Source organism: Anabrus simplex, chromosome 4 (assembly GCF_040414725.1).
Source record: "Anabrus simplex isolate iqAnaSimp1 chromosome 4, ASM4041472v1, whole genome shotgun sequence".
In the NCBI taxonomy this organism is placed as follows: Eukaryota; Metazoa; Arthropoda; class Insecta; order Orthoptera; family Tettigoniidae; genus Anabrus; species Anabrus simplex.
In genome coordinates, this window is record NC_090268.1 from 360,378,143 (window position 1) to 360,395,681 (window position 17,539).

The following is a 17,539-nucleotide window of genomic DNA, read 5'->3' on the forward strand; positions in this document are numbered from 1 at the left end:
TTTGTTCATATATTCTGGACTGGAAACCTCCCACGATTCTGGCAGCATTTCGTACAGTTTGATAAACTGTTGTAATAACTCGTGATCACCCGACAGTTTCACAAACACCCTTACTTGGCCTTGAGAAACACATGCGTTGTCCATCGCTGCTCCATTATACCAACAGAAATTATAAGCACTCTCACGTGGTCAGTATAAACTTCAATATACCCACTACTCTGCAGTACTAATTCTCGCAGATCAGGAAATCCGAATCTGCTTCAATACTGGCCTTCATTCCATCATTCCAGTCCACACATGATCAGTATTATTGTCAGTATTTGTCGGTACTGATAGTTTTATTGACAGTGTAGGGTCCGCTTTAACATTTGTCAACCTCTCTATAACATCTTCCCCAGCAGATGGATTACATAAGGAGGTCCTACAGCAAGGCCCGCCTGGTCACCAGACTTAAACAACTCTGACATTTACGTTTGGGGCTACATGAAAATCATCATGTTTGCTGATCCAGTTCGTGATGTGCAGATACTTTAACAATGTATCCATGCAATCTGTGACATTGTTCATTTACTGGCCAGAATATTACAACAGGTGCTTCAGTCTACAATGTGATGCATCGACCCTTACAATGAGGGCCATGTGGAAAACTTTGAAAATATAGTCTAAGCTGTCAGAAAAATGGTATAGTGTTGTGTAATGTAATGGTCATCTATAGCGAACACTCTATACATTTCTGAAAATATGTATATCTGACATTTTTAGGTTGTTTTTTTGTCCTCCTGAAGTTGGTCCCTAGAGTTCAAATTCACCTTATAAAATATAGTAGCAGGAAACTCAAACTTTCCCTAAGTGACATTTATTGTTTACACAAATTATGAGGAGCCACAGCAATTACATATAACTTTAGAATTATTATTTTTTGGTCGACCTGACTGCAGCTAGACTTCCAATCTTACATTATATTATACAAAAACAAGAAGAAAAAGGAATGAGCCACTGGGAAGAAACAGATTTTGCTGCTTGTTAAAGGAATATGACCATGAAGATAACTTTAGAGACAATGATGTCTAATTAAATGAAAGTATGATCATGTTCTTGTGATATAGTCTACACTTCACACATGATGTTCACTATTAATGTTGCCAGATTTTTGTATTATTCTCCTTGATATCCTGTTCCATACAAACAGCAACTACAAAAATGAGTTGTAAAATATTGCTTTACTATTCAACGAGCCAATGTGTATTTGTTTTTATTGAATATTTTCACTTCTTATGGGACACACTGCCCAGACCTCTGCTGGTATATACCACAGTGTTTGGTGGTGGTGGTGGTGGTGGTGGTAATTTTTGTTTTAATAACAATGTTAATGCTTTCACGTCCCACTAACTACTTTTACAATTTTCAGAGATGCCGATGTGCCGGAATTTTGACCCACAAGAGTTCTTTTACATTCCAGTAAATCTACTGACATGAGGCTGACTTATCTGAATACCTTCAAATACCACCAGATTAAGCTAGGATTGAACCTGCCAAGTTGGGCTCAGAAGGCCAGTGCTCTACCGTCTGAGCTACTCAGCCTGACTTTTTTTTCTTGGTATGGACTAGAACAAGTTAGTTACTTTTTGGCTTGAAAAATAGCATCATCTGGCTCAATGAGGAAAACAACAAAAATACATCGCTCCCCAGTTTCCTAAAACAGCTCTTAAGAAAAGCTCTGTATGACAGCTGATGAAGAAACTGTTAAAAAATTCAACCAATCAACAAATCTGTACCGAATAAATAAATGAAATGGTTGTCCACCCCCTGCCCTTCAAGATAATTTGTCATTAGTGAAGTCAGTATAATGCAGTACATTATCATAGTTATCAGCACTAGTATAAAGGAGGTCAACATCAAAGAACTCTTTAAAGGCAACTGGTCTTAAACCAGATTTATACTTATAGGCTTAGAAGGCCAGCAAATTATCTTCTTAGCCACTAGCGGAGGAACATATCAGCACTAGACAACAAAAGTAATATACTAAAAGAAAAGTTTGATTTAATTATGACAAAAATTATATAAAATTAGAACAAAAACAAATGCAAAATATATCAACATATGCTAATGGTCTCAAATATTTTTGAACTGCTGAGCCACATTAACCAACAACAAACACTGTTTTGATTTTCTTTTGTCAATATTTTACCTGGACTGCTTCTCTCTTCATTCCCATGGCGAGACATTTCTGGTATCGACAGTACTGACATCTATTACGCTGGCGTTTGTCTATGATACAATTTTTTTCCTCACGACAAGCATATGAAAGGTCTTTTCTGACTGTCCTTTTGAAGAAGCCTTTGCAACCTTCACAGCTGGAAAAAGTAAAGAGAATTGCTGTTAATAGTTAACAGTTATAAACAAAGGAAAGAAGCAGGGATTGTAATTCCATTTCATTATCAGCTAGTTTAATGGCAAGAAAGTCACTGAGCCATGAAATTTTGAATACAAGTAATGTCCAAACAGTACCTTTTATACAAAATGTCAATAGTTCTCATAAAAAACAAAGTACAATGACAAAGCAATATGGCTTCAGATAAGCAGTTCTGTAAGACCCTTCTGAATTCAATTCTTCACAATAAGTTAAACCACTTCATTTACCTGTCAGATTAAACCAAATATTAGATCTTCTTATGTAAGATATAGAATTGGCCTTAATGCCAGCTGTTTATGATAAACATAGAATAGGATCAACACAATGACAGGTCAGCATAGGAAGAAGGTAGCATCAACACAATGGCTGAAATGAATAGGGAAATGGATAGACTAATGTTACATGTTAGTAGGGAAGAAGTAGGGGTTGGTTTCACAATGAATAAGAAAACAGGGTCATGGATAAGTTATTGTAATCAACATATTGAGTGGATCGCCGTCATTAAGATGGGACGCAAGCCAATGCCAACTACAACAGTACAGATCTACTTGCTTAACAGTTCAGCAGATGATGAAGAAATTGAAGGAATTTACAAAGAGACATAAGATTTAAAACAACATGTGAAACAATATGGAAATCTATTGTGATAGGGGACTGGAATGCAATTCATTTGTCTGTCTGTCTGTTTGTTTGTTTGTTTGTTTGTTTAAGCAGTGTGGTAGATATTCTAAAAATTGACTTTACGTCGCACCAAGACAGACAGGTCTTATGGTGACAACGGGATAGGAAAGGGCTAGGAGTTGGAAGGAAGCGGCTGTGGACTTAATTTAAGGTACAGCCCTAGCATTTGCCTGGTATGAAAATGGGGAAACCACAGAAAACCATGTTCAGGGCTGCTGACAGTGGGATTTGAACCCACTATCTCCCGAATGCAAGCTCACAGCTATGTGCCCCTAACCGCACGGTCAACTCGCTCAGTGGTAGATATTCTTACTAAGTTACCTGCATAAATGAAACATAGATCAATTCTTTTTAAACATCCTTCACTTGTGCCTTCTTTCATCTCTGTATTTTCCATTCAAATAAAGTTCTTTCTCTCTGTTTTCAGCAACTCAGAGCAACATTTGTTTAATATATATAATAAATCAAAAAGGTAGAAATCGTTAGTTAGTAATTGTGTTGAAATACTGTGTCAAGATGAACGTCAAGATTTGCGGAGTGCATGCACTTCACCGTGTCATACATAGGTAATCATGTGGCAACAAAGCGTGGGCCAGGAGGAACTATGGCTGGCTAAGTCTGTTGAATGTGCTGCTTGCCTTGGTACTTATTATGAAAATTTCAAGGACATCACCTAATTGTTGCCATGGTCAAGGTACAAGCATTGTATTAACACAGTAGCACATACAACGAAGTTTTGTTTGTATTTTTAAGGAGACAATTTAAAATTTGTTTCCTGATTCAGATTTAAAATTTAAAATTATCTCTCTAATACAAAATTTGTTATACTGTAAGATCTGCTGTGATGTACTGTATCATGGTGGTATCTACCATCAACTAACAAAACAGTTCAGTAAGGAAGATTTGTCTCATAACACATGCTAATAGAAAAATACAAGTGTAGTAGTAGACTTAGTGTCAGACTGGAATGCAAAGAACACAGCAGATGTTAAAGGCAGAATTTCCACTTGGCACCAACTTTATTTCTCTCAAACTTACTCCCTTTTCTTTGCACTTCTTCCAGATGTTCTTAAGTCTTTGACTTCTCCTTTGTCGCGTTGCATGACTTGACGAGTTTCTCCGTGCATCCCTCATTTTCATCCTAGAGGACCATCCTAGAGGCTGTTCTTTCCTGTATATCTCTCTTATGGATTCCCACTTCTTCCAAGTCCTAGTGAACCTTCTTAAGCCAGACAGGTTGTGCATTCCACTGTTCTTGTAGACTAAGTATCCTGTGTGCTAGTCTCTTTGGATTCATCCTCTTAATGTGCCCATAAAATGTTGTAACTGTTATCTTCTCAACTTTTTCATTAAGTTCTCAATTTGGTCTCAATCGGAACATGGGTTATGAATCTAGTGACTTCTTTCGACCTAAGATTTTCCTAAGGAATCTCCTTTCCCTTTTATCAATGACTGGGTCTGTCACCCTTGTTATGGTTTCTGCTGCATATAGACAATGTGCTCTGACCACCATACAATAATGTTTTAATTTTGCTTGGATGGATATGGACTTGGATTTATATAAGATTCATGACATTGTCTGAAAGCCATTTCCATCTTTCCCACCCTTCAGTTTATAGCTTCTTTCTCATTTCCATTTGGGGTGAGAATTTTTCTCCCAGGTACTGGAATTTCTGAACAGGGTGGATTTTCCCAAATTTGGTTTTGATTCTGTCTATGAGATCTGTTTTCTCTGAGTCCATATACACAGTTAAAAAAATATATTCTAAACCAGTTTTGAAGGACACATTTTGTAATTCCTCTACTTGTTTTGTGGCTGAGTGTAGATTGTCAGTTAGAAGTACACAAGAACCTCGTTCATCCGACCCTCATTAATCCGGATCTCCGGTTTATCTGGATCGAAAATAATAAAAATGTATTTTTACTTGTACAGTATTTCTCTTACGGGGTCAACTCTTCTTGAATGTCTTTTCCGCCAAGGATAGTTAAGGACAGGAATTGGAAGTAATTCAGCCACTTTCCCGGCATTCGCCTGGAATTGAAAATGGGAAACTGTGAAAAACCATTCCCAGGTTGGCCGAGGTGGGATTCGAACTCACACTCTTCTGAATGCAACGCACTACTAACGTGCCTCAGCACGCTGAGCTATGCCGCTCGGTAAACACTGCTTAGTCACTTCATCAATCACTTTTTTACTGATGGTCATGCCGACATGAAGTCTATGACACTCATCCGCTACTACAGACGTTGTTATCTCGGGTTCACATTGCTGGTCAATAATGACTCGCTGTGTGATTACTTAAGACGATGGAAGGGAATGAGTCATCATATCCAGTAGTCTGTGAGAGATCACATCAGTAGCTGAAGGTTAACATCATGTTGTACAGTACAGTATTTTTCTGTGCAGTATTGTATTGTTTGAGTGAGCGTGAAATGGCTACAAAATGGAAGAAAGTGGCTGTTTCCATGGACAAAAAGTTAGAAGCATTAAACACGCTGGACAAACTTTTGAAAAATATTGCTGTAGACTATGGCATAGGGACTTCCAACTGTGTCTGATTGGAAGAAACACCAAAAAGAAATTGAAGACTTCTGCTTTAAAATAATGATGAAAGATAGTTTAGAGAATTGTGCCATAGTAAAGAAAGCTAGAAATGAATCTGTAGATGACGCATTATTTGTGTGTTTTAGTGAAAAAAGTGAGCATGGTGTTCTGATTTCAGGGCCGATTTTACAGGAAAAGGTGCTTAGTTTAAACAGCAAGCTAGCAAATGGAGATCGTAACTTCACAGCTTTCCCTTCCACGACGTGGAAATCCTGTCGTGGCATACGCCAGCTTTCAATGACTGGTGAAAGTTTTTCAGGGGATAAAGTCGCTGTTGACAGTTTCATAAAGGAATTTCAGGACATAATTTGCTCCAATAACTTAATGCCAGATCAGATATATAACACTGATGAATCTGGGCTGTAAACATCATGATAGTGCTGTGCGCAAATGCTATACAAATGTAAAACAGAAAAAACTCCCACATTATTTTAGTGCATAAAATTTGTAAAAGTAAGAAAAGTGTTCTTATATTTTTTTGTACAACTGAAAAAGGTATAACTGTATAACTTATGTTAATAGATTATATAACATGTACTGTATTTTGTTTTGTTTTTTAGTTTTTTCCAGATTATCCAGATTTTCGATAAACCAGATCAACAAAAAATTAAGAAATATTGTTTCATAGTTTTAACTGTATCAATATGGATCTACACAATGAAGTTAGTAAATTGTACTAATCCGGATCAATTCCGGTCCAACTTGATCCAGAAAAAGGAGGTTCTTGTGTACTACATTATCCACGTAAGCTACGCAGACAAATATGATCGCACCCTTCCACGTCCTATCTTTATCCCATTCTGTTGTTCCCTTTCGATCATTCTTGATCTACAATCTCTGATGACCTTTTCCAGGATACAATTAAACAGTAGTGGTTAAAGGCAACTATATTATTATTATTATTATTATTATTATTATTATTATTATTATTATATATACATATAATTCGCTGGGGCCATCAAGGACCACGTTAAGTCTTGTTGCATTTGACACTAAACTTGGCCTTCTTTAGAGCCCAAATTTCCCTCATTCTTTGTGAGTGGGCCTGCTTACGCTCCTCTGTCCAAGGGGCACCGTGTCTTCTCTTCGGTTGCTCGTCTCGGTTTAGCCCGTTTGTCAATATTTTCTTGCGGAAGAGATCTCTGTTAAGGGCGTCTTCAGCTGAGATATGTAGCATTTACAGGTCTTCTTTGGTATTTCTAAACCAGGGAATTGTGGTTTGAATCAAAAAAGTGAAAGATTTCTTTAGTTAACTTTCTTACGTCCATTCTTTTCAGATGACCGTAAAATCGTGCCTGTCGTTTTCTGATTGTGTCTGTAATTTTCTCTATTTTGCTGTAGACTTCCTTGTTGGATCTCTTATGATGGATTCCATTTTTGTACTTTGATCCCAAGATTCCTCTCACAATCTTGCGTTCTCTTTTCTCCAGTTCTTCAAGGAGTCCTTTGTTGGCATTTAGAGACAGGGTTTCGGCTGCATATAGAACTACTGGCTTCAGAACTGTTTCATAGTGACGTACCTTGGTGTTTTGGGAAAGGCATTTTTTGTTGGAGATTGTGCAGGATGTTTGGTAGGCTATTTCCAGTTTGCGTACTCGCTCCTGAAGTGCTTCTTTGTCCAGTCCATTTTTCATGATGATCTCACCCAGGTATTTGAATTTGTCTACTCGGGTGATGTCCCCGTATTTTGTATGGAGTTTTGGTGGAGCCTCTTTGATGTTAGCCATTACTTCTGTTTTCTCAAACGATATCTGCAAACCAGTTTGTTCGGCAATTTCCTTTAAAATTTCAACTTGAGCTCTAGCGGTTTCTATGTCGTTTGAGAGAACAGCAATATCATCGGCAAATGCTAAGCAGTCTGTTGCGATCCCCTTGGATTTGGTTCCTATTCTCAATGGACTGCAGTTGATTTCCTGTAATCTCACCCGCCAGGTTCTGATGATCTTTTCAAGAACACAGTTGAAGAGTATCGGGGATAGCCCATCACCTTGTCGGACTCCTGTTTTGATGTCAAAGGAATGCGAGAGACATCCGTGGAACTTCACCTTGGATTTTGTACCGGTCAGGGTGGCTCCAATTAATGTCAGCAGTTTCAAATCAACTCCAAATTCATTTAAGATGTTTAGCAGGACTTCCCGGTCAATGGAGTCGTACGCTTTCTTAAAGTCCACAAAGACAGACACATACTGCTTGGACCTTAGTGTACAATATCTGATGATTGTTTTCAGATTTTGGATCTGTTCAGCTGTTGAGCGACCTTTTCTGAACCCTCCTTGGTATTCACCTATTTGATGTTCGACTTGTGCTTCCAAACGCTCCAGGATGGCAAGTGATAGAATTTTGTAAGTCAAGGGTAGCAAAGATATTCCTCTGTAGTTGTTGATGTTCTTCATGCTGCCTTTTTTGTGTAATGGATGGATCAAAGCTATTTTCCAATCTTCGGGTAGGGTCTCCTTGTTCCAAATTCTATTTGCTTTTGCAAGATATCAAGTGATTCCTCTGGGGCATATTTCCATAGTTCTGCTACTACTGAGTCTTCACCCAGCGCTTTGTTATTTTTGAGACGGGCAATGTGGCGCTTGATTTCATCTCTGTCGGGTGGTCTGGAATCTGGGTACCTGAGTAAGGGTTCCTTGGTCTCAATGGCGCTTTGCGGTTTAGAGCAATTAAGTAAATTCTTGAAGTAATCTGCCAGAATAATTATTATTATTATTATTATTATTATTATTATTATTATTATTATTATTATTATTATTATTATTATTATTATATTCATAAACTTTCAATTTTTGTCCCATATTTAATTTCTATTGTAGATCAAGAGGAAACAATCAAAAAATAGGTTTCTTTACATACATCACATGAGAGAAAGAAGAACTGAAACTTGGGCTATAAATTACACTATGTAACAAAACGTAAGAAAGTTTTTGTTCATTCTACTTTTTTTTTTTTTAGTATTTACTGCTTAATTTGGTGATGCTGATTATGATTATAGTTGTAGTTTTTCTCCAATGTCAATACTTTTGATATGATCACGAATTTTTCAATGTTCTTAAAAGCTACTAATATTACATGCTTATATCAGACAACTGGAGTCCCATAGAAAAATCAAACGTACATTACTTTCATTCATAAATGTATAACAGAACAGCTTTTCTCCTAATGTTCTTTTGATCCCTCTGCACTCAATATACCCCACACATAGTCTCCCATCATAACACAGTCCCAATATCCCTGATACCCTTCTTTTCTTTCCCCCTATATACTGAAGGTCCAAATGAAAGTGTTCACCAGGTTCCTCGCTTCCAACTTCCTTTTTTGCTAGGTGCTTTACGTCACACCAACACAGATAGGTCTTATGGCGACGATGGGACAGGAAAGAGCTAGGAGTGGGGAGGAAGCGGCCGTGGCCTTAATTAAGGTACAGCCCCAGCATTTGCCTGGTGTGACAAAATGGGAAACCACGGAAAACCATTTTCAGGGCTGCCAACAGTGGGGTTCGAACCTACTATCTCCCGAATACACTTACAACTTCTAAATTTGGTCTATAGAAATCAATATGAGTAAACAAATAGAGCATTTTCACTCACAATTTGTTAAGAAGGAAGCAATATTTTCCAGTGTTGACTTAGTTAATGTAACTTTAAAGCTTTTCAGTGTATCGAAATCACTAATTATAACACACATAACACTATAACACACCTGTGTAAAAGAAAACACCCAAAAATACTATTATACAAAGAATGACATGTTTTGAACTACAAGAACATCCTCAGATTTTATCAAATCACTTGAAATCATACGCATATATGTACAATATTGTTCACGTTGCGTAAAATAGAGTGATATTATGAACAAGTAATAACAAATAATGATTGTAGTAGTCTTCAACCGTCACTTATTAACTTACAGAAATGTTTCTGTACTTATCTAAGCTGATAATCAATTGTCCATCACCTTCAACTGCAATAGGGATTTCACAATTTTATATTTTCAGTTATTGTTTCAAGCACTCTAAGTTTTAAATGCGAGCTGTTGATTTTGGAATTCTCTAGGTTCTCTGCATGAATGTATTTACTATTGTGCATTTCTGTCGTGGTTAGTAGTGTGGTACATTGGGTGTATATGAAGAAGTGTATATTGGGACAAACACAAAACACCAGGCCCCAAGTCAGAGAAATTAACCCAGCATGACTAAAATCCCCGATCAGGGCAGAAATCCAACCCGAGACTGTATCAACTGAAGGCCTCGATGCTGACCGTTCAGCTAAGGAGAAAATAAATAATAACAAAGATACTTTGTAGTGCTTGAAAAATGCAGGACAGCAATGTGTTCTGGTCACATCTTCCAAAATTACGAATATAACCTGATACAGGTGGATTATACAGGAGAAACGTGGATGAGAGTAGAAGAGATTTTACTGGACATGGAACCTCCAACAGAGGTTCGATATCCATGGTATGGTAATTGTTATGAGAAATGCAAAATGGGTAAAGACACTGCAAAACAACAACAACTACTACTACTACTACTACTACTACTACTACTACTACTACTAATTATTATTATTATTATTATTATTATTATTATTATTATTATTTTCTTGGTAAAATGTCATTTACTTTAACATTTGTACAAGCACGATACAGTAATGAATGTTGTAACTCATTTGTTTTATCTTTCAGTCTCAACCTGTGAAATATGGACCAAAAAGTCACCGAGAAGACTTCTTTCGAGACAATAGGATTTCCTGTACTTTATGGAATGTCTGAAAACTCTATTCTATTGTAAAATAATGTGATCTGTATGTGCTTTATCATAATAACATCCTCATCTGCAATTATGCATCACTAAATCAACTTTGCAAGACATAAGCTCAAGACATTCCACCTGTTCTTCAAAATCACTTATGACTAATTTCTCTTCCTGCATTGTAGCTTCCTAGTCACTTTTCAAAAATGCTGTGTAAGGAAAGCTGTCTGCAATTGTTTCTTGCTTTGTGTTACCTCAGTTTTGTCAGTTATATTAGCTTTGCTATATCAATCTCTTCTTGAAGTTTACACACTCCCACGCTTCTCCTTATGTCCTCATTTAGTATTCTATTTCGTCTTGTCTTTCCCTGTACGCTCCTCAAGAACCTCATTTCACATGCTGGTATCTTTCTAGTTCCGCTTAGTCAACGTCCAGGCTGCTGAAGCATAGGTCAGTATTGGTTTGTAATAGGACGAGTATTAAAACCTTCTTGCACTTCATTTGCACATCTTTGTTCCATACAATGTCTCTCACACACTGGTAGAAACTTGCAGACTGCTGTATTCTTAAATCAATTTCTCCATCCAAATTATCATCTTTGTGACATCATACTGCCCAAATATTTAAAGTTTTCCACTACTTCAAGCGGTTCATTTCCTATTTTTATCACTCCCCTGGATTTTCTGTTACCTTTCATCATGATCAAAGTCTTTCTTTTTTCAGTACTAATCTTCATTCCAAAATTTCTTCTCTCCTCATTCCTTAAATCAACTTGTGTCTGTACTTCCTCTTCATTATCTCCCCAAACTACAATGTCATCAGCAAAGAGCATAGACTTTACCTGCTCGCCCATCATCTGTCTGTACTTCCTCTTCATTATCTCCCCAAACTACAATGTCATCAGCAAAGAGCATAGACTTTACCTGCTCGCCCATCATCTTCTCCTTGATATTATGTAGAATTCTATCCATGATGATAATGAAGAGTAAGAGAGACAATACACTTCCCCGTCCTAAGCCTGTCTCAACTCAGAACCATTCAGTTTGACCCACTTTGGTTCTATACAGCTTTCGCAATTTTGATACAATGCTATTACCATCTGCATTGATTCAATCCCAATCTGTGCCTCTGTCAATGTTTTCCATACCAAATTCCTTGGGGCACTGTCATATGACTTTTCAATATCTATAAACGTTACTACAATGTCCTTTCGATATTTCCAATACCTTTCCATCATTTGATGCAATGTAAATATTGGGTCAAATGTGGACCTGCCTCTTCTGAATCCATACTGGTGTTCTGCCAATTTTCCCTCTACTCTGTCTCTTATTCGTTTATCCAAGATTCTTTCAAGGATCTTAGCTGTATGAAGTATCAGTGTGACTCCTTTGTAATTTTTACATTGCTTCCTGTCTCCTTTCTTGAAAATTGGTATAAAGACCCCTTTCATCCACCCTTTTGGAACAGTCTTTTCTCTCCATAGGATGAGAGAACCATATCACTTAAAGTGCCTCATTCAGGGCAAATTCATGACTAATGTAGACCAACTGCTCCTGCTGCTATTATCATTTCTATAGTGACTTTGTCAATTCCAGGTGCCTTGCCTCGTTTTCCTTATCTTCCATCTGCACTAAATCTGGTTCTTTAACTTCTTCTTGTACTGAGGTATTTTGCACATAGTAAAACTGTTCAAAGTATTTTTCCCAGCTCTGCAATATATCCTGCTTCTGTGTTATCAATTCCTCCTGTTCATTTTTAATTAAGTTAGCACCTTCACCTGGGTTTTTCTTCTTTTTTACCCACTGGAATAAGATCTTTTTGCTTCCGGTTGTATCTTCTCGCAGAGATTCAGTGAATTTTTGCCAGCATTTCTTTTTCTCTTCTTGAACCACCTTGGAGCGCTCCTTCTTGCAGTGCCTGTATTCTGTTTTGCATTCTGTTGTTCTGTTTCTCAGCCATCTTTTCCAAGCTTGTTTCTTCTGTTTAACCATATCTTTTACCCTGTCATTCCACCAGGGTGTTTCTTGATTTTTTTTTTTTGCTGGTGGCTTTACGTCGCACCGATACAGATTGGTCTTATGGTGCTGATGGGATAGGAAAGGCCTAGGAGTGGGAAGGAAGCAGCCGTGGCCTTAATTGTTTCTTGATATTTCTTCCTTCCTGATACTCTTCCACATGTCTTTTCTGCAGACTCCACTTTGACTGTTTTAAAATAGGCCCATTCTTCTTCTACCCTTCCGATGTCTTCCTTAGGTATACTTGCTTTAATGATGTTTTAAAAGAAAAAAGAAAGTTTCTTCACTCACTGTTTTTGAGTGTGGATGACTTAGTGTTGTTAAGTGTGCATTACATATTGAGATATTTAACAATGAATGACAATAACTTCAATACAGTTATTCTAGCATTATGTAACCTCATTAGAGCATTTTTAGCCAATTATGTTCAGTCATCTTTAACAAAATGACTCCCAGGACTGGAGCATATTATGTTTTGAGCCCATTACCAGAAGTGGAGTGTTTACTTACACCATAATCTATGACTAAGGTTGTGTTCAACAGCAATCCTACAGTATGGCACATTAGGTAAGGTGCATGTTGCCTGAATCCAAGATTCTGGATTCCTATCTCATGCATAGGATGAGAGAACTATATCAGTTGAAGTGCCTCATTCAGGGCAAAAATAATCTGTAAAACATTACTGGAAACAAGAATTGGAACACTGCAAAATGATAATGCCTGCCCAACATCAGTCTAAAATCTAAAGAACATGTTCAAAGATGCTCCCCACTCACACTTTCTCCATGCGGAAAGAATATCTTCATAAAGTGATCTACACAGAATTCTTTGTAGCCCCCTATAAGGTTAAGGGAAATTGGGTAAACATTCTAGCATATTAACTCCTTTACATTGAAGTCAATATTTGAGGACAGTGATGACAAGAGTTGACACAATGAATTATAGAATTCTTGCTAATTACATCCAGAATATGCCCATTATAATTTCCACCTCTTCAAAACAAAGATCTAAAGCAGAAACTACTGTTATTTCTCTTGCAATGGCATAAATATCATAACAAATGTTAAGAATTCCAAAAGAGATAGCATGTAATTAAAAAATATGCACATTGGTACAAGAACTCTTACAAACATTTAATAATGTTTAACAGGGTAAGTTGATATTACTTTGAAAATTATAATTTCCTTTTGCAATATGAAGAAAAAATAAGTATCCTGCATTGTCATTCAACTGTCATAAGAAACATAAATTCTTACCTACCTGTAAACTCCATAATGCTTTCCACTGGCTCTATCTCCACATATAGAGCACAAATGTTTGGAGCCACTCAAGGGATGATTAGGAGGATATTGAGATGTAGGCGAAGTTTTAGACTGAGCGGTGCTTGAACTGTTCAATAAGCTACTGTGTCCAATGCTGCTGAAGGAGCTGCAACATAACAGTTTCAATAACATATACTGCAATAGTCATGCTTTGTCAGGGAAGGAAGTGAACATCTCATTTCTTGGTCTTAAAGAGAGTAAAACACTGGGAAATTTGTAGTATTCATTTCACTGACAAGGGAGATTCTTCATAAAACATAACAGAATATTCATTTTATTCATATGCTATTTACTATGCCTTGCACACATAACACTATCACCTCAAGGAAATGGTCCTTTTTGTTACACAACAACTGAAAAAAATATCATCCACTTCCTAATGAGAGACCTCAAGGATGCAGAAAACACTGCCATTCCAAAACTGAAAACTAAAAGACTCCTTCAGAGTGGAATCTCATGGCAGTGAGGTGAAAGTTGGAATATTGGCACAAAACGAGTTGAAGATTTACAAGAACCATTAAATAATTCACTGTCTGTCTGTTACAATTAAATAATAATCATTTCAGTACAAAAGCTGCAAAGGGCTTGCTATCACTGATAAATAAATTTCCAATGTCATTGAAATCATTTAAGAAAAGGCTAGGAAAACAACAGATAGGGAATCTGCCACCTGGGTGACTGACCTAAATGCAGATCAGTATTGACTGATTGACTGCTGTTGATAGCCAGCTTATCGAAGAGGTGAATGCTAGAATTAATGCAACCAGGACAAACTAGTAAACAACAACAGGCGTAACCTAATATTCATCATGAAATTGTCACTGAACATATGCTGCGTTACAAAGAAAATTGAAGCACCCAGAAGAAGAGGAGGGAACTAAATTAAACTTCATGTGTTGAGAGGGTATGTGATGTTATTTCAGTGATTACAAAATCGAGTCAAATTTACAAAGAACTTGACAGTACGAGCCCACGATCAGTATGTTGTTGCACCCCCTCTGGCCTGGACGCATGCACCAATTCGGTTGGGAAGGGTGTCAAAGTCATCATATCCACTCCTCAGGCAAGCTGGCCCACAAATGTTATAACTGGGCCTTGATATCCTGGATGCTGGCAATGGGAGGGAACTGACATATGAGCTGGTCCCACACATGTTCTATCAGGGGCAGATCTGGGAATGCTAGTTGCTTTACGTCGCACCGACACAGATAGGTCTTATGGCGACGATGGGACAGGGAAGGACTAGGAGTGGGAAGGAAGCGGTCGTGGCCTTAATTAAGGTACAGCCCCAGCATTTGCCTGGTGTGAAAATGGGAAACCACGGAAAACCATCTTCAGGGCTGCCGACAGTGGGGTTCGAACCTACTATCTCCCGAATACTGGATACTGGCCGCACTTAAGCGACTGCAGCTATCGAGTTTGGTGATCTGGGAATGTTGCTGGCCACGGCAGTACCTCAACATCATTCAGACAGCTCATAGAGACACGTCCCATGTGTGGACGAGCATCCTGTTGAAAAATGGCACCATGATACTGCCACGTGAGAGGTAACACGTGAGAGGTAACACGTGAGGAGGCAGGATGTCCGTGATGTACCATTGTGCCATCAGAATTCCCTCAATCACTACAAGCCGTGACCTGACATCATAGCCAATGGCTCCCCACTCCCAACACTGCTGTGCCTCTCCAAAACACTGGAAGAATGGGACCTCTCCCCAGGTTGCTGCCATACTCACAAACAATGGTCATCTAGGGTAGTGCAGAACTGCAATCCATGCTTCCCGGTCATGGCATTGCTCCAAACGCAGCCATTTGTGTTGTGGTGTTAACAGCAACCTACGCATGGAACAGTAATTCGCTGGTCCAGCTGCTACTAGTCTCTGACCAATGATGTGGGATGACACAAGGGAGGATCGCTGTATTGTGCACCAAGTACATCGTAACCGCCTTCATATATGCGCCTGCCATCCGAGAACAAGTAATGGATTGCCTCTTTTAAAACATTAGTCTAACAAACTAAACAAACTGGTTACTAAATTTTAAGATAGTGAATTTGTAAAAGTTCGAGAAGAGTGCTTTAATTCAACTAACAGCGATATGCTAGTGAAATGAAACATGAACGGTCATTAAATTTTAAGACAGTAATATATGATAAACTGAAAGTGGTTTCTGATCATTATGAATGTACTATTTTAATTGTTACTGTAAGCAACTGAGGATGATCCATGGATCAAAACTAGTATTGAAATTTAGATGTAAATATATTTTACAACATATATAATACTGATTAGGTGGAAACATCAGAAAACCCTGTAATTGTGAAACATGGTTTTTGTCGTAGAGCTTGAGTTTCTGAGAGAATGACAAGCAATGACACTGAAGTTTCATGTTTATCTGACCACCTCACGTCCATCAGGATAAAAAAAAAAAAAAATGGGAATAATAACCTTCAAGTAATTTCCTGATATGTTCAACAAACAGATGTGCTGATGACGAAAAGTATGCGTTCAGGGATAGCCTAGAAGCTCACCTACAATCCCTAAATCAGAATGGATTTCTCCTTTTTCGGCAGAGATCTAAATGGGCAAATTGAGCAGAACGGGATTGGTTTTGACAGGAGGATCCATGGTGCTCAAGGCTTTGGTTCACAAAATGATGACAGATAGCCCAATGCTGAAGTGTGCTGAAGCTCTGGTGGTCTGGTGGTGAAATTAACATGGTATAGATGCTGTCAAAACAAAGAAATTAGCCTAAAAGACAAAGTGTGAAGTGGCAAAAGCAAGAGAGGGTCGCTATAAAGAAGTCTACAATCAGGCTGGACAACCATAAAGGTACCAAACTGATTTACTAGCTTAGAAGAGCAGGACTCTGGCCATGATATAAACATATGATGAAAACAAGCAGTGGCTGCACCAATCTGCAGATACCCTTAACCAATGGAAGAGATATTTTGAGTAAATCCCTAATGAGGAATTTCCACATCCGCTGGTACCAATATAGTTGGTCCATTATTGGATATTATAACTTTTCCAGCTAACTCATTCCTGGTTGCCAGCATTTCACTCCTGTGTGCTAAATTGGACTCATCAGTTGGTAAATAGCACACCTACCAAGACGCATGGTTAGTGCATACCATGAAGGCCACTGCATAAGCTATTTGGAGCCACCGACAGTGCCAATGCACTATGTCTCATTTTCAAAAACTGATGCCTGCTTGGCCATCAGATGATATAGATGTTGATTCCCATGGTGCATTGGCACTGCCGGTGGCACCAAATAGCTTACGCAGTGGCCTTAACAGTATGCACTAGCCATGCGTCTTGGTAGGTGTGCTATTTACTAACTGATGAGCCCAGTTTAGCACGTAGGAGTGAAACGCTCATAACCAGGAAAGAGTTAGCTGGAAAATTTATAATGTCCAATATCGGACCAACTATATTGGTATTATAAATTTACTCATTTGGGACAAATATTTCAGGTTCCCTATGGGAATCAACATCTATAACATCCACTGATATCAGTGACGGATCTTGTGTCTGGCTCAAGCTCCAGTCATAACCACTGCTGAAGTATATGCTGCCATCATAAGAATAAAATACTGTATGGTTAAGTAACTGGGCCAAATGGCACTCTAGGTTACTTGGACCTGAAGTGCTCAGTTTCTTGAGAACCTATTTTATAAGACTGTAGAAAAAAATGAAGTCTCAGCCACATGGCCACTTAGAATCAATGAAAGGCAAAGGCAATATC

The 17,539-nt window shown here is 38.1% G+C and overlaps 1 protein-coding gene across 2 annotated transcripts in view; it reads right to left on the minus strand.

Annotated features, from left to right (window-relative positions):
* The window catches only part of usp (ultraspiracle), a 589,909-nt gene that overhangs the window by 69,337 nt on the left and 503,033 nt on the right, over positions 1-17,539 (minus strand). For both annotated transcript variants that reach the window (XM_067145771.2, XM_067145770.2), the window contains exons 3-4: positions 13,728-13,895; positions 2,189-2,354 (exon numbers count right to left, since the gene is read on the minus strand). In XM_067145771.2, the coding sequence (XP_067001872.1) occupies positions 2,189-2,354; positions 13,728-13,895 (334 nt within the window). The remainder of the gene's footprint in view (positions 1-2,188; positions 2,355-13,727; positions 13,896-17,539) is intronic.